The following is a 22,012-nucleotide window of genomic DNA, read 5'->3' as shown; positions in this document are numbered from 1 at the left end:
TATCGTATTTATTTTATAAATAAAATATATATATTACAACAAAATTCTTACCCTTCTCATTATTGAAATGGCTTCTGTAGATAAGAACCTTGGATACCTTACTTCATCATTTACAATACTGTCAAAGACCTCCTCTTCATCATCACCAGGGAAGGGAGACTAGAAGAAATATCCCTGAGTTAGTCAAAATGTGTTTCAATATAGTAAAATCTTATCTATTCAAAGTTCTGAAATACAACAAAGAACCATGTAGTGAGGAAACTAAGAAAAAGGAAAAGGAAAAACAAAATCAAACAAGAACCCTCCACCAAAACAAATAAGGACTGCAAGAAGCTACAACAGATACACAACAGATAGGTATCTATAATCCAGAGGACACACCATATACACTTATTGAAATCTTGTGGAAAGACAGAAGGAAACGCAAAAGGTGAAGTGTTACTACAGGGGGAAGCACAGTTTGTGGAGATACATCAGACATGAATGTGTTCTGAATTCCAGTCAGTATTAAATTAATAATGGCAAAACACAATTAGAGACAATTTGACTGTACTAAGAAGCAACTGTAAACAAAATTAAACTGAAAGGAGCCAAAAATCACATTATTTTCAGGCATATTTAATGCTCTATACACAACAGGTCTTGAGGCAGTTCAGCAGAAGAATGTTAAGATGGTTGCTCATAGTGACAGTAATTATGCTGAGTAATAAAAAAAGTAGTTAAATAAACATTCAGTATAACAATTTGATGTACATAGGGATAAACTCTCAACTACACTGAAAATATGGCTATGAGATATGACTTATTACCTCAGAATTTTAGACACCTTAGAGTTGGCTGCTTACTTCCTGTTGGTTGTTAAAGAACAAGAGCCAAGCAGAAAGCGGTATCAACAAGAGAGGGATCTCTGACCTGAGGAACCTATGAAAATCATTTCAGAACCCAACATACTAAAGCTGAACTGCTAATATTATTGTTTGTATCTAAGAAAATTTCAAACTTTTCAGTTATCAAAATTTCAGTTTTGGCCTGATAAAACTCAGGTTTGTTGTACAAAATCAGGCTTGTTCATTTACTCACTCAAAATACATACACTGAACACCTGTTATATGGGACAATATAATTTCTGGGATTGATACAATAAGTCAGGGGAAAATCCTATTTCACAAGGATTTTCAATGAGAATTTCATATGGTAATACGAAGCAATTTTGACTCCTATGTGATAAGTAAATTTTGTATTTGAAAACTCACTCCACAAGTCTTTGAATAGTGAAAATATATTTACATACTTGTTAAGCTGTTAAAGTTTTTTCTGTAAATAGATTTTAAGCTAACAGTACTAACAATGGAAGGTTAACAAATCTATTTTAAGCACATATTAAAAGAATTCAATAGTCTGTTCAGATGTCAAGGATCTAAGTCTAGTATCTAAGGTTATTTTAAACTTCTCTGATACCTTCACTCTTCTTTGGCACAGAGAAAGGGGACCTGATGTTAGCTTATTCCTAGGGTTGATTCAAGTCCTCACAACTCATACAAATTTGAAAATATGATATATCCAATGAGTTTTCAATCATTTGTTTTAATAGAGGAATTAGATATAAACTTTAGCCAAACCTCACTTTTATAAATTTAAGAAAAGGTAATGCTAAGATTTCACCAGTGCTATAAAATTACAATTATATGTACCAGTGAGTTTTAATTTTCTTTTCCCAATTCTCCTTTTATGGAGGTGCTAAAAAGAAATTAAATTGCAAAAGGCAATTGTGAAGAAATAGCCAGATTCACTGTCTTTTATCTCCCAGTAAGAGCTTAACCAATGAGAAGTTCCTTTAAACAATATGAAACAGGAACTTCCTCACTATTCACTGCCAAATCTCCCTGATACTTTAGAATCAGGGGGAGTAAAATTAGCTGGCTCTTAATTCTATAGTATTTGATAACAGACTCTCATTTTTTGCATGTCATCTCCAAAGAGTAAATTTTAAGCAAGCACCTAATTTTTGGTAACAAATCTCATACATAATTGAACACTAAATTAAAAAAAAAAAAAAGCAACAAAAATGTTACTTAAAAAAATGTTTAAGTATATCAGAGCTTATAGAAACAACTATTATGGTACTTCTGGCACTTGTAGAAAGTAAAGAAAACTGTGAATAAGGTGTAAAATATATCTTTCTGTCTTAAAGCACTGTATGCGTTTCTCTTTTCTAAACAGAGGTGAAATAAATTTGTGTGGATCCCCTATCTTGGAGGCAGCAAAGTACAATGGTTTAGAGATTAAGTTAAAATCCAAGCTCCACTATATGAGAGCTGTAAAACTTTAAAGTTCCTAACTTCTTTGTGTCTCTAATTATGCATCTGGAAATAAACATAAGACTACTATTGAGCTCATTAAAGGTTGGTGAAAAATTAAGTGAGCTAATACTTATAAAGCACATAGAACCGTGCCTACCTAGCACATAGTATATATTTTAATTCACTATTTCTTTTCCAAGTTTCCATTCCAATTTACATATCAAAGGGCACTGTCAGTGGTTGAACTAAAATCATTTCTTTACTTGTTTGGGATAAGTGCCACTAAATGACAATCACAGAGCAAAACTAGAAATTTCTGACATTCAACAATTTAGCCATTCATTCATTCAGCTACTAGTTCTGTCATGCCTAGAAGGTTGGTCACTGGCATTGGAAAAACTGCAGAACAAGGAACCAATTCCCTAAGAAAATTTTTCTTTCATCTCAAGACCATCAAGCCCATCTAGGTAGTTTTCAATTACTTGTCTAAAAAATATTTACTCTTTCTTAATTCCACCCTAATTAATCATTTTCAACAATTTATAACAAAATAGATTAATCTCTTCTTACTATTTTATTAATTAGATATAATTCACTGTTTTCTAAGTGGTAACAATTTCTGTGTAAAACTAAGTTATTCCCAGAAATTTATTTTAAATTAATATAAAGAAAATAGTAGGAAAAAAATGTTAATCTTTTCAATTCTGCTATATTGCTTCTGAAGGTAACATTTATTTCTGACCAATGCATAGCTGACTTTTCTTTATAGATACAGAGTACATTCCTTTTATCAGTCTTCCTGCTTTCTATTTCCTATGAAATGATCAGTCATGTATGACTGTGTTTAAAAATCATACAATATAACCATGCAAGTGTGCTAGATCCCTTCAGTCGCATCCTACGCTCTGTGACCCCAGGGACTGGAGCCCACCAGGCTCCTTCGTCCATGGGATTCCCCAGGCAAGAATACTGGAGTGGGTTACCTTGCCCTCCTCCAGGGGATCTTCCTGATCCAGGGATTGCACCTGATTTCTTATGTCTACCTGCACAAGCAGGCAGTTTCTTTACCACTAGCGCCGCCTGGGAAGCCCATAGCAACACTCAGATAAACTATTTTCAAACCACTGGTATACATTCCACAAACATAACAACCTAAAAAAAGACAGTGAAGGTGACATAGGATCATGAGCATTACTAATACATGTAAGTATTTATAAAGCTTAAGTTCTATTTATGCAGGAAACATATTAAGTGGTTTTATAAATGCCATGCTTTGTTCTCTCAATCATCTTTCCCTTTTATCTATCTTATACTACTTACCTCACCAACGAGCATTTCATATATAAGGACACCAAGGCCCCACCAATCTACAGCCCTTGTATAGGATGTTTCTGTTAAAACTTCTGGGGCAAGAAACTCAGGAGTGCCACAAAATGTGCTTGTTCTGTCTCCATATCCCATTCCTGAAAAAGATAAAATTCAGGTATTTGTTAGCAAAGAAAAAATCTAGCATTTAAGAGTCAGAAGATATCGCTAGGAAGCAAAATTAAAGGTGTACATTTGTGCATGGTGATCAAACTCAAAATACATCAAAGATTCTTTTTTTATATTTATTTATTTATTTTTTACTTCACCAGATCCTAGCTGCAGCACATAGAATCTTTTAGCTGTGGAATGTGGGCTCTAGTTCCCTGATCCAGAATAAAATCCAGATCCCCTGTACTGAGAGCTCAGAGTCCTGAGCACTGGACCACCAGGGTAGCCCATGAAAAAGATTTTAAAGAAAATGCTATGAATTAATATGGAGTAAACTGCAACTCTATTATTTAATTAATGGATAAAAATAAAATTTCCGTGTTTCACTTTACTACTTATTTTTTCTTTCTTGTCATTACTTTATAAGTGCTGCTAAGAAGTTACAAAAGAAAAAAAAACTTATTCTAAACTTTAATTTCTACCCTGTCAATTAAATTTTTAAAATATGCTTACTTGCTTTATTATAAAAATAGCATTGAGTATAGTCTGAAAACTACCAAAAGCAAACCCTTGGATAATCAAGAGTTGAATCAAGAGTTGAATAAGTGTATTATATTATATAGAGATACAGTATTAACATTTTAGCTAACTGGTTTTCTAAATACATTCTTCATATTTAGTCACTAAATTGTGGCTGGTTCTTGCGGCCCCAAGGACTATAGCCTGCCAGGCTCTTCTGTCCATGGGATTCTCCAGGCAAGAATACTGGAGTAGGGCGCCATTTCCTTCTCCAGGGTATCTTCCTGACCCAGGAATCGAGCTCAGGTCTCCTGCGTTGCAGGCAGATTCTTTACCGACTGGGCTACAAGGGAAGCCCAAATATGTTTCTCATAATACAGTAATAAATTAGTCAAATAAAATTCTACTTATTGAAGAAAATGTCTGAACGTATTCTAAAGTGTTAAAAGCTCATTCATCTTATGATGATCAGATCATCTTAGAAAGCTGACTTGGTACTTGGGATAGGAGGAGATGAGTCTCAGGTAGCTTATATGTGCAGGTGATACTTGAGAAGCATAAAGGATGAGCAGAAGCAAATAGAGTTGAGATAAGTGATAGTGGTGGAGAGACAAACACTGTAAGCAGTTTGGTTTTGCTGCAACAGAAGGTACTAAGAAGCAAGCTGCGAGAGATCTGGCTGGAGAAGGAGGCAGGAAGATCAGGTGAGGCAAGATATATCACGTCTTTGTCAGTGAAGGTTTTTAGTAGGGACGTACCATGTTCAGCTTTGAATTTATACGGGCCTCTTTTGTATTTTAGCAATTATATGGCAGGTTGAGATTTGAGGAAGAAAAAGAATAGAGACAGAAAAGTTAAGAGGCTATTAAAGTAGCCTTGTTAAAACAAGATGATGATTGGAAATAGAAGGGAGATGAAAAACTTAAATATTGTTTAAAAAAAAAAACAAACATTAAGGAGGTAGATGTTAATACAATTTGGTGATTAACTGGATGTGGAAAGTAATGAAGAGGAGACAGTCCAGAACAATTTCACATTTTCGGATTGGGAGACAGGATTATGGCGCCATCAACTGCCAGTGAGACTGAGGAAAAGAAACTATTTCTGTTTGGATAGTGATTCAGGTACCTACTGACTGACTGTTCAAGTAAAACTGTCTAGTAGATAGTTGACTATATATGTTTGGAAAGGAAATGATAGATTTGGGAATCATTAGTTAGGAGAAGGCAATGGCACCCCACTCCAGTACTGTTGCCCGGAGAATCCCATGGACGGAGAAGCCTGGTAGGCTGTAGTCCATGGGGTTGCACAGAGTCGGACACGACTGAAGCGACTTAGCAGCAGTATACAATGGCTAGCTAAAAACTACCTAAGAATAGCAATGGGCTAAGGCCAGACTCCGAGGAACAAAACCATTTCAGTCAACAGTGTTTGGTACATGTCCAATACAGAGAGATCCAATAAAAGAAAAAAACTCACTGGATTCAATAATTAGGAGGTCAGTGGGTAAATAAGGGACAAAGCTTTACAAAAGACATTCATTCATTTATCCAACTACTTATTAATTAAATACTCACTGAATACTCAAGATGTGCCGAGCACTACAGCATATGGTGGGAAGAAAGCTGAATAAGAAACAAGAAGTACCAGGGTAGAGAGGGAGACCATGTTTCCTACAATACAATGCATTAAATGTGCCTATTTACTGAATTAGGCACAGTGCCACAAACTGTGGCACTATCTCTAGCTGTCATAATACTCCTAAACAAGAAGAATTACACTTATTTTATAGCTGAGAAAACAAGACTCCATGAGGTTAGAAGTAACTTGTCCAAAGACACACAGCAAATAAGTGGCAGAGTCAGGCTTCAAGGGTGGTGCCTAAGCCCATGCTTTTTACACTTTCTTATGCTACATATGATTCAAATTGTCCCAGTTTAGGTATTTATTTACTTCTGTGTACACACACACACATATATATACATAAAATACATATGCATTTTTTCCTATTTAAAATGTTGAAAGTTTTAAGAGGCAGGAGAGGTTTTTAGGCATATGTAATTTAAATTTACTCTGCACAATCACAGCAAAGCAAAAAACCTGGTGATTAACCAATGCTTTCTTGGTTAGTAGTGACAAAATTATTAACCATACAAAGAGAGTCTTATTTTCCATACTGTGATTTCTGAAAACCTAATCTTATTCATGTTCACAGAATAAATTCTTAATAATTGTTATAGATTAGGTTATATGAGCAATCTGTAATATCTCAATAAAGAATAAAGTTTAATTTTTAATAAATTAAAAAATACATTTTGCTTTCCATAGACAAATCAGGAAAACTTCCAAAGAACAAAGCAATAGTAATTTATTAGAAAAGGCACTTTAAAATATCCAATTACCTTCTTTGCAAAGACCAAAGTCAGCAATTTTCACAAAGCCCTCTGTATCTAGTAATAAGTTATCCAATTTCAAATCTCTGTTAAGGATTAAAAAAAAAGCAAAATGAAAAAAAATCAATAAAATCAGTAGATAATAAAGTAGAAACATCATTTTAATATGAGTTATACTTTCTCTTTACTAAAAAATGAGTTTTTTCATATTATGGTTTGAGATATACTATAAATGCTATATTATAAATATTCATTTTCATTTTGGGGCAAGATTATTACTTTACAAAATATAATTTCTGAATATTCCCCCATTATGTAGAAAAGTAAGACTGTATCCAAGAGAAATGTTTTATTTATTTAAATATATATTTTAAAGCTTAGAAAGAGTTCATGTATCTTTCATGATACCTATACTTTCATGTTATTCAAGCTTAATAAATAAATAAGTTAATGGCCATGCCACGTGGCATGTAAGATCTCAGTTACTGTACGAGGGACTGAATTTGGTCTACAGTAGTGAAAGCGCTGAATCCAAACCACTAGATCACCAGGGAACTCTCAGACTTGTTAGAATTCCCTACATACTATCCATAAGAAAGAACTGTCAAATGAACAGCATAAATAGGGTATGAGCAAGCAGGTTTAACATTCTAAGAGAATAATTCAAAATAAAGAGGGAGTTATTAAGTCATACTAAATGATTACAAATTAACTTGAAAATATTTTATTCTTTGAGTATAATAAGGTCATGAGGAAACCATTACCTTGAAAACATTGTTAGAAGTTGAATAAACTCATGTTTATAGTCTTTTAATTCTGACTGGCCTTCCTACAATTTGTCTTATCTAGAGCAATGCTGTTCAAGGTGTTAGCCACAGACGAGCTCCTGGACTATGAAGTATTTCTAACTGGTCTACAATTTGGTAAGGAGTTTGTGTCAGTACATAAATCAGCTAATCAGCTATGTCCTCAAGTACACTTCATTAAGCAAGGCTTAATGAAGGAAGCAAAATGGCACAAGCCACTTATCATGAACAAATTTTCAGTAGTAGTAGTCTATAGAAATTTTCTATAGTAGATCAACTGAATAGAAATATTCACCAGGATGAACATTGTTGGTAAATTGTGTTATCATAGGCCAGCTTACCAGAGAAGGCAATGGCACCCCACTCCAGTACTCTTAACTGGAAAATCCCATGGGTGGAGGAGCCTGGTAGGCTGCAGTCCATGGGGTCGCTAAGAGTGGGGCACAAACTAAGTGACTTCACTTTCACTTTTCACTTTCATGCACTGGAGAAGGAAATGGCAACCCACTCCAGTATTCTTGCCTGGAGAATCCCAGGGACAGAGGAGCCTAGTGGGCTGCTGTCTATGGGGTTGCACAGAGTTGGACACGACTGAAGCGACTTAGCAGCAGCAGGCCAGCTTACAATTTGACTATTCTAATTAGGTAATGGTCAGAGGACCAGTAACAGAGAAGTTCATCATATAATTGTTATGTTAACTATGTCTTTCAAAATTGGGTTTTAACTTTTTTAGTGGTCACTTACCATATGAAAGAGAAAATTATGAAGATGGTTAAACACAAACTATTCTTAATTATCTTTAATTCTACTTCATATCAATAAGCAATTAGAAGATATCAAAATTTTACTCACCTATAAACAATTTTGTGTTCATGTAAATACTGCAACCCAAGAACTACACATGCAGCATAAAATCTGTTTCAAGAATTAAATCAAAGAATTTTAATAAATTCCACTGTTTTTGAATCCCAGAGTTTATACCTTTATGCTTTGAAGCAGAACTCTAGTCAACTAATTTCACAAATATTGAGTCCTTACTATGTGCCAGACATGTAAGATATGTGCTAAGTCTTTTAAAAATAAGAAAAATACAGTCTCTAAAATGGAAGCCATTAACTTCGTCTGGGTGGGGGTCACTTAAGTCCTTAAGCGTAGATATTTGATCTGGTTCTTTGGAAAAAATTACAATATGCCATTATAGAGGCAGAAGGATGTTATAAAAGGTAGAACTTTTGTGGGAGAAATATAGGGCATTTCCCTAAGAGGGAAAGGAATAGCGGTGTACAAGGCACAGCATGTTTGACAACCAATAACAAGTCTGTGGCTGAAGTAAATGCTGAGGGAAGAAGTAGTGGAAGATGAGGCTGAGAAGACAGCCTGAGATTTAGTTGCAAAAGACCCTGATTGTCATATTATGAACAAAGGCATACCTTGTTTTACTGCATTTTCACTGTTATTGTGTTTCACAGATAACTGTTTGGTTTTTTTTTAAACAAATTGCAGGTTTGTGGCAACCCTGAATAGAAACACAATGGGTGCCATTTTTCCAACAGCATTTGCTCACGTCAAGTGTCTGTTTCATATTTTAGTAATTCTCTCAATATGTCAAACTTTTTCATCACCATTATGTTCGTTATGGTGATCTGTGATCTCTGACATTACTATCGCAAAGGCTCAGGTGATAGTTAGCATTTTTTAGCAAAGTATTTCTTCATTAAAGTATGTACATTTTTAAAAAAGACAATGCTGGGAGTAAGTGACTGAAATAAAAAAAAAACAAGAAAAAATAAATAAATAAAAAGACAATGCTATCATACACTTAATAGACTACAGTATAGTGTAAATGTAACTTTTAAATGCACTGGGAAACCAGAAAATTCACATGACTCATTTTATTATGATATTTGTTTTAATGCAGTGGTCTGGAACTGAACTTCCAATATCTCTGAGGTATGCCTGTACTGAAAATTCTTCTTTTAGCAATACTGAATCAAACCATTTTAAAGAGAGCAGAATGATCAGATTTATGTTAGAGAGAAATTTCTTGACAGTAGTGTGAAGGCTGGAGTGCAAGTAGGTAGATATCCAGAGGGATAAGGAACAGATAAAGCTGAAGTGATAGTACCGATGAAAGATCATTAGAACCTCTAATGTAGTGACCACAAAGAGAATAAGAGATTGATTTAAGAGAAACTTTAAAATGAGCACAACAGGACTTAGTGTCTCATTAGCTATTAATGTAAAGGATGAGGGAGAAGGAAAAGCTGAAAATGATTCTCAAGGTTTCCTTTTTATTATAATGAAGAGGTGAAGAAATAGAAGTAGCCCAAGTTTTGTGGGGAAAGTGAGTTTGTGTTTGCCTATTGACCTCAAATTGCCTCGGGACAGGTGAAGACGTCTGGAAATTGGCTAAATAGGTTTCGATCTTAGGAAAACTTCAACCAAGCTAGAATATTAACTCTTGAGAGACTGGACCATGTTTGTATTTTTCAGAGTTCAGCCTAAATGCTGAGCAAAATGCTTGATACACAATAGCCTTAATGAATGAGGAGGTAGGTCAATAATAAATGAATGAATTAAAAAATGCAGGGCTGTCTTCAGTGTAGAATAGCCTACAAGGAGACACGTAAGAGAATCTTAATTTTACAAGTAATACAAGGATATTTCCTCTATAAAAAACACATAACACCCGTACCCCAAAGCACAATTTTTCATTCATACATCTCCATCTCATCCTAACGCCACTACTATCCATAGAGATAATTGCTCTTATTAGTTTGGTGACTGTTCTCCAAACTTTTAGAATGCATTTATTTGTACATATAGATAATGCAGATATGTTTTGTGTTTACTTATTTTTATAAAGATGGAGCCATAATTTTGAGAATTTTAAAATTCAACTATTAATAAATATTTTATTATACATTAGATCTTAAATAATTATCAGAAGTGAAGTCCATTAAAACAATGTGATTCTAAACTTGCTTAAGGTGTTTTTTTTTTTAAAGCAAACTTACTTTGGTGGCAAAACAAAACTGTGACAATTATAAAAATACCTTGATTTCTCTTTTATTTGTAAAAAGACTGTCCTAATGATACTTAGTAAATAACTGAGTACAGGGAGTATGTTCAAATTAAACCTTTAAGATAAATATTTCACAGAAACAGAAAATGAAGCTCTCACAGAGTAACTAATTTAAAATCACATAGCTAGAACACAGCAAGGCTAGGACTAATTTTGATTCTATTGTCTCAAGCAATAATATGTTTGCCTAGCATATGTGAGCCACCCCTCCCCTCGAGGTGTTCTACTAGTACACAGGATAGACATAAGTGATCATTGTGCCCCTTTAGTGAGTGGAAACAGACAACCAAAAATGTAAAAAATAAATAAGACAATTTCAGATATAAATAAAGTGGAATGGAGAACATAAAATATAAAACAGAATAGAATGGCCTGATTTAGACATTATTGATACAGTGATATTTTAGATAAAGTACTCAAGAAAGGACCTTCAAAGAAATGACATTGCAGGTGAGATCTGAATGATTAAAGGGAGGTACTGCAGATATAAAGTATTGCAATGTAGCATTTTATTCTTGTATTTCACTGGGGTTAATTGTTTCATTGGTACTATGTAATCTGTACTCTCAAAAATAATAAAAAGTGTGTTAATGCAGAATAGGAATTTACATTTATCTCAAAAAAGAAGCGTAACAAAACAAAAACAAAATGTCCATGGCAGTTAGTACAGGGCTAGGCATAGTCTAGATGGCCTGCTTTTAATTTTTAAATATGCAGGGAACAAATTTTTAATGGCCGCCTATTATTTTGTGGCTTTTGCCTCCTTTATTGAAAGCTTCACTATCCACCAGAACTAATGCCCTATTTCTTTATTTGAAATTTGAAAATATGACAGTACTACTATCTGTTTTGTTATACCTCTAATGGTTATGGTAAGAATCAAATAAAGGGAGGAAAGTAAAAATGTTACACAAATGTCAGTTGTCAGAATACAGACAAGAGATAAAGATTTTATAATAAACCCAATAAAGGTTTACTGAGCTTCCCTGTGGTAAAGAATCCTCCTGCCAATTCAGGAGATGCAGGTTCGATCCCTGGGTCAGGAAAATACCTTGGAGAAGGAAACGACAACCCACTCCAGTATTCTTGCCTGGGAAATCACATGGACAGAGGAGCTTGGCAGGTTACAGTCCATGAGGTCACAAAAGAGTTGGTCTCAACTTAGTGACTGAACAACAACAACAAACATTTACTAATCACTGGTTTATGATTTTTATATTTTGGAGGCAGAATTTAGATGTTGCAGGTAAGGAAAAAAGAGAATCAAGAATGACTCCTTGTGTTTTGGTCTGAACAACTGGTACATGGTATTACCATTTAATAAGAGAGAAGACTAGAAGAGCAACAGGCTGGGGAGTGGTAGGTGAAGTGGGGGGAAATGGAAAACATCAGGAGCTCATTTTGAGATACTTGAAATACTTATCAGCTACATAAAGGGAAAAGTCAAGTTGGCTGCTGAATGCTATTAGAGTTGGAAGTTTAGGAACGATACAAGGGCTGGACACATAAATTTGGTGAACACCTGCACATAGAGTATAGCTATTAAGAGTAAATTTTCCTGGGGTCAAATCCCTAGCTCCACACTTAAGAGCTACAGAACTGAGATAACAACAGGGGAGAATATATACACATTATGTTTAGTCACAAGTGTTTGTTATTATTTATTCTTTTGCATCTGAATAAGCAAAACTTCCATATAATGTCACACTCAAAAACTACAAAAAGGATTATGGTGATAAATTAAAATAATTAACACAGTACCTGACATCCAGTAAGTATTCAGTGAAATATAAATTTTAAACAGTATACTCAGTTATTTATTATCAAAAATCTGGATTCTACACCCTTCATTGGAAGTGACATGCATATCAATCTTTTCTATTTTTTCAGATATTTTAAGCATATGCATTAAGTATTTTAATACTTAAGGCATACTATTTTAAACTACCCCTTAAAATGCAAATATAAATATTTCATACAAATATAAGATAAGAACTCTTCTAAATTTTTTTTTTCACTTAACAATGTACTTTGAGTATAGTTAATATTTAAAGTTATGGTCCCAGGTGGCATTAATTAGGGATAAAATATACTAGAAAAAAAAGAAATTCTACTAAAACAAACCTATATGGTATATCTAACTTATCAAGTGTGACTTAGGGTAATACATGAAATTTTCAACATGAACAACAGAGAAAAATAGATACATTTATACATGGCAAAAAGGCAAGTAAAGAGTTCTAAGACTCCTTCCTCTATTTTCCATTTGAGGGAAAAAAATAAATCTAAAATTCAGAGAGTTTTCTTTCTTCCCAGAAAGCAATCAGTCATGAAGAAACTCAGAGAAACGTCTAAATACTCACACAGCTCTTGGTTCAGAAAAGACATCAGTGTGAATGTGCATCATTAGGTCCCCACCGGCAGCATATTCCATTACAAAGCAAACATGCTCTTTGGTTTGGAAACATGCAAAAAGGTTCACCAAAAAGGGATGCCTTACACTGTTCACAGTTTCAAAAATTCTTTTTTCACACATCAGGCTGTAAGAGAAAACATTAAAATATCACTGGTATTTTTTTTTAAAGTTCTAGTTGCAAATAACATTCTTTAAAAATTACTAAACTCTTAAAATAAGCGAAGCTCTTAATCATTATGACTTTAAAACCATAAAATATGTCATTTTGCTATAAATGCTTTGAAAATTTGGGCTATGTGATATATAAATAACTTTAATCTAAATATGATTACCATGACATAAAATTCACTACTGATAGTATCAGAGTAGCACACATAAGACTAGTGGTAATCATAAAAAAGTCTTAATTGCAAGTGAATTGTGAACATTTTTCAGAAATTGGTCAGAGGATTTAGGAACCTAAAGCATAATTTTAAAATACAGACTTTGTCATCAAGGTGATTTCAAGGATAGTGTATAATTCACAAACCATGGTATCCAAATATTCCATCATATGAAGCTGAGAGGTAAAAATACACTATATAATATTTTAATTTAGAAGGCTACTGGAAAATAAAGGAGTTTCATGGAGAATTCTATAACATGCTTATAGGAAGCTCTTGGAGAATGATACAATTTATCTATAAAATCTATATAGCTATCACAGGTTTTCCCTGTAAGAATTCTTATAAACTGTTTAAAAGAACAGTGGTCAAACTTATTGACTCTGAAACATTAATTTTGCCTAAATGGCAAGAAATACCAACCTTCTGTCCCCTGAAAACATTTAGTAAATCAACCTGACTTAAATCTCAAAGCAGAAATATATACACTGGTAAATTTACGGTGGATAACCAACAAGGAACTCTATTCAATAATATGTAACAGCCTAAATGGGAAAAGAATTTGAAAAATAGACACACGTATACATATAACTGAAAGGAAAAAAAAAACCTCAAAGCAGAAGAAAACCAGGTCAAACATTATTCAAATATAACTTTGAATTAACGTTTTAAGGACTCATCAATATACAAATTTAATTTTAAATTTATGTTTCTAACATAAAATAGGCATTTTTTGGTTTGTTTTTGAGATCAGAATAAAAAACTGCTATTAAAGTTTGTTGAAAAGCATTAATAATGCTTTTATTTTTAAAATTAAAGAATTGTTTAGATTTGTGTTTATGTGTATATGTGGTTGTTGATTTCAAAATACCAAACCAAAATTCTAATGTTAGAAGGAGGTAGACTCATTCTCCTTTCTTTGGGATCTCTTAAGAATTAATTTTAAAAGGTTAAAGATTAAAGCATTTGTCTGGATATCCAGACTATATTGCTATGACTCAAGAAAATTAAAGAGAATTTTAAAACATTTAAAAGTATAACTGTTGTGTAGAAGGAACATGGAATTTTCAATGCTGTTAATATAGTTGTATTCTGAATGATGAACTAAAACACCTCTTCAGTTTTAAATACAGTAAATATAGCTCCTATGAAATAGTGTTTACAGTAGATCTAATATGGTCATATTCTAGATGAGCTCTTACCCTCTATTTCATACAGTTTGTTTATAATTTTATATATACTCAGAAACCCCCATTATAATTGCTTCTAGAGTGTTTGGCTTATGTCTACATACATTTGCAAGGTTTCTAAATGCTACTGCAAATTAAGTCACTATTAGAAATAAATTCACAGATGATTAAAAAGAAAAGTTAATAGCTTTGACTTTATCACCATTTAAATGTATTGGAAAATAATGTACAATTGGGCAAGATCTGCAAATTAGATTCTAAGACAAGTGATTTACTCAGTCTATCTAAATTGTGGCTAATGAGGATAAAATATACACATCAAATAACAAACTGACAAGATGTTTTGTTGTCAAGCAAACGACAAACATGGCCTCTTCACTGTGTATCAGTCATGCATGAATTACTAATCCACTACAGGTGAGTTACTGATTCTCAACTGGATGGGTAACTATAAGGTTAGACCTGTGTTGAACATATAAATGGTCTAAAGAACTGATGAGAGTGCTCCTTAAAATGGTTTTAATCCCATTCATAGAATTCTTTGATGAGGACTGACAATATCGATGAGGACTGGATATATATCTTAGGTAAAGGAGGAAAGCTCTTTTACAGACCCAAACAAGAATAATAATTTTAAGCATGTTACATCACACCAAAAAGCTGCTCCATAAGTCTTTAAATTTTCCCAATTTAATCTAAATTGTATGTTCTCCTTAAAAGTCCATGAAAAACTTGGAACTTTATTCATTTTATCCAAAACATTTTTCCCTAAATTGTCATTTCTCCTCTCCATGTTCCCACGTATCTTCCATCTGCCAAAGACCAGCACAATCCATTCTTCTTTACAAGGTCTTACCTACATCCACCAGTGCATTGTCACTTTGATGTTTCCCTTTTTATGAGCTGTGACTGTCTATGTTGTTTATCTTTAACTCAAGCATATCTAGTTTCTTTTATTTGCATAACGTATTTATGGTTTATCTCCCTAAGTGACTAGTTCAATTCTAACATTTTTTTTGGCATACTTCCTTTAGTACATTATTAGATATGTTAGAAACTTAAAAACTGTATAAATAGTTATTTTGGTCAGTAGAAAATTATATCACTAATAAGGCTAATCTTAGGATTAAAGCATATATATGTATATATGATATATATAAAAAATCTGGCTAGCCATGTTTTTGTTCTGCAACTGCAAAAATGTACTTCCAAGTCTATTCTTTTGCTTGGAAATTTGAACTGGTACAGAAACTAAGCTGAATGAGGAGGCATAACTGTAACATATATTTAACATTCTTACTTAGGAGTAGGGGAAGATGGCACTCAGGAAGTTCAACTATTGGTAGGTGGAAAACGTGATCTTCGTACATGAATTGCATTACTTTGAAGTTAGTGCATAATTTATGTAAAGGCAGTAAAAAATGTTCAAACTTCCAGTTATAAGATAAGTACTAGAGATATAATGTACAATAATGATAAATAAAATTAACATTGCTGTATGTTATATATGAAAGTTGTTGAGAGAATAATGAGTTCTCATAACACAGAAAAATATGTATTTTTCTATTTTTTGAATTTTGTATCTATATGATGCTCACTTAACTTACTGTGATAATCATTTCATGATGTACATAAATCAAATAATGAGGCTGTACACCTTAAACTTATACAGTACTGCAGGTCAATTCTGTCTCAATAAAAGTAGCAGAAAACAAAAACAAACCAAAAAACAAAAAATAAGTTGGTCTGGAATTTTCTATAAGTAAAATAATAAGATTCATACTAGAAAAATAAAACTGACATTGAGAACCATCAAGTATTCCAGAAATACCTATTAAAAAACTGCACTTATATACAATAACATTGAATTCTATGGATCTATTAAAAGAATGAACTGAAAAGTGGATATAGTGGATTTCTGCTTAGTTATTTACTATTCAGACTTTCAAGTTACATTATTTTTAAAAACATGCTAATCTATTTTATTTCCTAAATTAATTTTTTTCTTGCCTTCCTATAATTGTTCTCTTTCTGATGCTTTCCTCAAATTCCTCTAAGAGCGAGTTTTATTTCTCACTCTGAATTTTATATTTCCCTGTTTCTACTGGAGATTATTTTACTTCCATGTTACCAAATAAGTGAATTTATAACTGAAGTAAAATGAAGATCACTCATCAACCTTTCACTAAGGCTAGATTAATTCTGAATAAGGTCCGGGAGTAGGTGATGGACAGGAAAGCCTTGTGTGCTGCAGTCCATGGGGTCACAAAGAGATGGACACGCCTGAGGGACTGAACTGAGATTAATTTTGTTGTTGTTCAGTCGCTCAGGCATGTTGGACTATTTGTGACCCCATGGAACAGCAGCACACCAGGCTTCCGTGTCCTTCACCATCTCCCAGAGCTTGCTCAAACTCATGTCCATTGAGTCAGTGATGCCATCTAACCACCTCATCCTCTGTCGTCCCCTTCTCCTACCTTCAATCTTTCCCAGCATCACAACCTTTCCTAACGAGTCAGCTCTTCACTTCAGGTGATCAAAATATTGGAGTTTCAGCATCAGTCCTTCCAAAGAATATTCAGGATTAATTTCCTTTAGGATTGACTGGTTTGATCGCCTTGCAGTCCAAGGGACTCTCAAGAATCTTCTCCAACACAACAGTTAAGCATCAATTCTCCGGCACTCAGCCTTCTTTATGGTCCAACTCTCACATCTGTACATGACTTGGAAAAACCATAGCTTTGACTACACGGACCTTTGTTGGCAAAGGATTTCTGCTTTTTAATACACTGTCTAGGTTTGTCATAGCTTTTCTTCCAAGGGCCAAGTGTCTTTTAAGTTCATGGCTGCAGTCATCATCTGCAGTAATAGGAGCCCAAGAAAATAAAGTCTCCCACTATTTCCATTGTTCCCCCATCTATTTGCCATGAAGTGACAAATGACATTTGGGACCAGATGCCATGACCTTCGATTTTTGAATGTTGAGTTTTAAGCCAGTTTTTTCACTTTCCTCTTTTACATTTACCAAGAGGCTCTCTAGTTCCTCTTATCTGAGGTTATTGATATTTCTCCCAGCAATCTTGACTCCAGCTTGTACTTCATGCAGCCCAGCATTTCGCATGATGTATTCTACATATAAGTTAAATAAGCAGGGTGACAATATACAGCCTCAACGTACTCCTTTCCCAATGTGGAGCCAGTCCGTTGTTCCATGTCCAGTTCTAACTGTTGCTTCTTGATTTGCATACAGGTTTCTCAGCAGGCAGGTAAGGTGGTCTGGTATTCCCATCTCTTGAAGAATTTTCCATAGTTTGTTGTGATCCACATAGTCAAAGGCTTTAGCATAGTCAATGAAGCAGAAGGACATTTTTTTTCTGGAATTCCCTTGCTTTTTTTCTATAATCCAATGAAAAGTAAAGTGAAAGTCGCTCAGTCACGTCCGACTCTGCGACCTCATGGACCATAGAATTCTCCAGGCCAGAAACCTGGAGTGTGTAGCGTTTCCCTTCTTCAGGGGATCTTCCCAACCCAGAGATCAAACCCAGGTCTCCCGCATTGCAGGTGGATTCTTTACCAGCTAAGTCACAAGGGAAGCCAAAGAACATTGGAGTGGGTAGCCTATCCCTTCTCCAGCGGCTCTTCCTGACCCAGGAATCAAACCAGGGTCTCCTGCATTGCAGGTGGATTCTTTACCAACTGAGCTATGAGGGAAGCCCTCGCTTGCTATGATCCGAAGGATGTTGGTAATTTGATCTCTGTTCCTCTGCCATTTGTAAATCCAGCTTGATGATCTGCAAGTTCTCGGTTTCAGTACTGTTGAAGCTTAGCTTGGAGAATTTTGAGCATTACTTTGCTAGCATGTGACATGAGTGCAATTGTGTAGTAATATGAACATTCTTTGGCATTGTCCTTCTTTGGGACTGGAATGAAAACTGACCTATTCTAGTCCTGTGGCCACTGTTGAGTGAGTTTTCTAAATTTGATGGCATATTCAGTACAGAACTTTAACAGCCTTATCTTTTAGGATTTAAAATAGCTCAACTGGAACTCCATCACCTCCATTGGTTTTGTTCATAGTGATGTTTCCTAAGGTACACTTGACTTCGCACTCCAGGATATCTGGCCTAGGTGAGTGAGCCTACTACTGTGGTTATCTGGGTCATTACGATCTTTTTTGTATAGTTCTTCTGTGTATTCTTGCCACCTCTTAAAGTAGGGGTAATGTCCTCAGTTCAGTTCAGTTGCTCAGTCGTGTCTGACTCTTTGCAACCCCATGAACTGCAGCACGCCAGGCCTCCCTGTCCATCACCAACTCCCGGAGTCCAAACCCATGTCCGCTGAATCTGGCTAAAGCTTCATCCTCTGATCCAGACATTCTTCTTTAATAGTAATATTAACATTATTCTATCTATATTTAATTGCAGTTTTTTTTCCTACAGAGATGTGGCTCAAAACAGTAACAATGTAGCAGAAAGTTATATAAACCACCAAGTAATTACCACTTTCATATTACTAACTATTATTTTAGGCTATAAATGAATTTACCATTATGGATCTGGAATAAAGCAAATATTCTTCCAGAAAAGAAAAACATCTGACTGTACTATTACTGTAATTAAAAACAGACTGACAGTGTAATTAAAGGTTTGCTTTAACTACTGATGTAACTGCTAGCATATACTATGGTGTTCAGAATATTTTATAAATATTATGCAAAATCCTGAGTTGTTTTAGATCAAGGAAGAGTTTATTTTGACATAATTGAGGAGTATGAGAAACAGATAAAAAATAAATAGGCAAATCCAAAAGGAAAAGATTTACATAAAGGAAACGCTCATCTTTTAAGATTGATCCTAATTCTAAGAACTTTCCATACAATGGAAATATATTAAAAATAGCAATTTGATATATTACATGGCAATAATCCAATTCAGTAAGGCAAGTATTACCAAAAAATGTATTTTAAAAATATGTGGGTTAATTGAGGCTCAAAGATGTTCAGTGAATTGCCCTGGGATCAAATCATTAATTAAGAAGGAACAATCAGGACTAGAGAATCTTCTCACTCATAATCCCAGGCTGTTTTCATTACATAGGGCTGTCTTTTAGTAATATCAACTGATGCTTCCTGGTTCTTCTAAATATAAAAAAAAGTCTCTTTCTGTAATAAAATGCCATTTTATTATACAACAATTTCCAGGTTGAACCACTCCATTAATTTGAGATAGTCTTTTTAAAATATATTCTCTAACCTAATTACAATATTATCCCCAAAGTCCTTACATTTTAATAATCATATATGAAGATGAATCCATACCAATTTACACACAGAAAGGAAAGATGCTGTGGTCAAAAGCTACCATATTAAGAGAAATGAAAATAGATACAGGCGTATTTTAAAAAGCAGAAGGAATTAACCACTTAACTGAAGATTACTTGTAAATGACATCTTATTACTTCTGTAGTATGAAATGAGAAATAGCCTCACCCAACCACAGATGTGTAATAGTTCCTAATTCATACAAATATTTCAACATTTCCAAGTATAAAAACTTATTAGAATTAGTTTAAAGATTTCATCGACTTTTTTTGGTATTCACCAAGCAGTAAAATGTCATAAGAATGGGAAGAGGGAATTAGCTAAAAAGAAAAACAATATTTAATCAATACCCACCTCACGCATTAATTTATTTAGTTTCTTTACTTATAACAGTTGATCCCTGAACAACATGGGGGTTAATCGTGCATAATTTACAGTCAGCCCTATGTATCTGCAGTTCTTCCACATCTATGAATTCACCAACCACAAACTACGTAATATTACAGCATTTACTAAATGCAAAATATCCATATTTAAGTGAACCCACGTAGTTGAAGACCATGTTATTCAACAATTGACTGTATTATTGAAAGAGATAATTTTGTCATTTCGATATATACTGAATACATCGATTTTCATAAGTTATAACTTTAGAAAAGTGTAACAATTTCATTTTTAAAAACTAACCTGTCTACTTCATCTCGTGCCACAATGTCTCCTTTCTTTAAGGCTTTTATAGCAAACATTTCATTAGTGTGTTTATATTCAGCCAAAAGCACCTGAAATTAGATTAAAATAATTATTTCTCATTTGAATGATTAGAATGCCTACAAAGAAAGAAAATTTAAAAGATTACCTTTCCAAAATGTCCTCTACCCAAGACAGCACAACATCTGAAGTCTTGTAGACTGAACTGAAACATTTGTTGAGATCTGAAAACAGTAATGCCGATTAAAATAAGGCAAAAGCATGGGACCAAACAGGTAAGTAAAGCTGTGGATATATTCTTTACCTTCTGTCCTCAAGTTCATGAATACCACTATACTCTAGGCCTGACTGAGGGATATCAGGCTCATATTCAGATTGAGATTTTGGAAGTATTCTGTTTCTGTCATTCTCAGTATCAAAAACAGTTTCTGAATCCTGCAAAATATTAAACACTCATTAAATCATAGAAACATTCAGAAAACAACTTATTAGGTAAGAATAAAGAAAAAATGTTAAGTCAATATAAATATGAATGAGAAAATAAAATTCAGATATTATAATTAGATATTCATTTTTATGGTCATTAATTATATATTACTCTTATCTTAAAAATGTAAAAAATGAATAATAAAAATACTAATTTGAAAAGACACAGGAGCTCCAATGTTCACAGCAGCACTATTTACAATAGCTAGTTTCATGGACGCAACCAAAGTGTCCACCAACAGACCACTGGTTTAAGAAGATGCGGTATACACAGATGGCCAATAGGCACATGAAAGAGTATTCTCTTACACTGTTGGTAGGAATGTAAATTGGTGCAGCCACTATAGAAAACAGTACAGAGGTTCTTAAAAAAACTAAAAATACAGTTGCCCTATAATCCAGCAATCCTACTCTTGGGCATATACTGAGACAAATTTCTAATTCAAAAAGATACATGCACCCCTATGTTCTTGCAGCACTATTTACAATAGCCAAGGCATGGAAACAACCTGAATGTGCACTGGTAGATGAACGGATAAAGAACACTTGGTGTGTGTGTGTGTATATATACACACAGACACACAGTGGAATTACTCAGCCATTAAAAAAGAATGAAATAATGCTGTCTGCACTAACATGGATGGACCTAGAGATTATCATGATACATGAATTAAGTCAGAAAGAGAAAGACAAATACCACATGATATCATTTATATGTGGAATCTAAAATATAACACAAATGAACATATCTACAAAACAAAGCACTCAGAAATATAGAGAACAGCTTTGTGGTTGTCAAGGGCAACGGAGTTGGGGGAGGAAAGGATTGGGAATGTGGGATTAGCAGACGCAAACTACTATATACAGGATGGATAAACAACAAGGTCCTACTATAAAGCATAAGAAATTATATTCAATATCCTGCGATAA

At 33.9% G+C, this 22,012-nt stretch overlaps 1 protein-coding gene across 4 annotated transcripts in view; it reads right to left on the bottom strand.

Moving 5' to 3' along the window:
• Window positions 1–22,012, bottom strand: part of PKN2 (protein kinase N2) — a 141,301-nt gene that overhangs the window by 3,987 nt on the left and 115,302 nt on the right. For all 4 annotated transcript variants that reach the window (XM_010860347.1, XM_010860348.1, XM_010860346.1 and 1 more), the window contains 8 exons: window positions 20,901–21,031; window positions 20,745–20,820; window positions 20,576–20,667; window positions 12,943–13,119; window positions 8,347–8,409; window positions 6,698–6,774; window positions 3,621–3,763; window positions 52–159 (listed from right to left, as the gene is read on the bottom strand). In XM_010860347.1, the coding sequence (XP_010858649.1) occupies window positions 52–159; window positions 3,621–3,763; window positions 6,698–6,774; window positions 8,347–8,409; window positions 12,943–13,119; window positions 20,576–20,667; window positions 20,745–20,820; window positions 20,901–21,031 (867 nt within the window). The remainder of the gene's footprint in view (window positions 1–51; window positions 160–3,620; window positions 3,764–6,697; window positions 6,775–8,346; window positions 8,410–12,942; window positions 13,120–20,575; window positions 20,668–20,744; window positions 20,821–20,900; window positions 21,032–22,012) is intronic.

The sequence above is a fragment of the Bison bison genome, unplaced genomic scaffold (assembly GCF_000754665.1).
Source record: "Bison bison bison isolate TAMUID 2011002044 unplaced genomic scaffold, Bison_UMD1.0 scf7180017864466, whole genome shotgun sequence".
In the NCBI taxonomy this organism is placed as follows: domain Eukaryota; kingdom Metazoa; phylum Chordata; class Mammalia; order Artiodactyla; family Bovidae; genus Bison; species Bison bison.
This window is presented reverse-complemented; position numbering and strand designations above follow the sequence as displayed.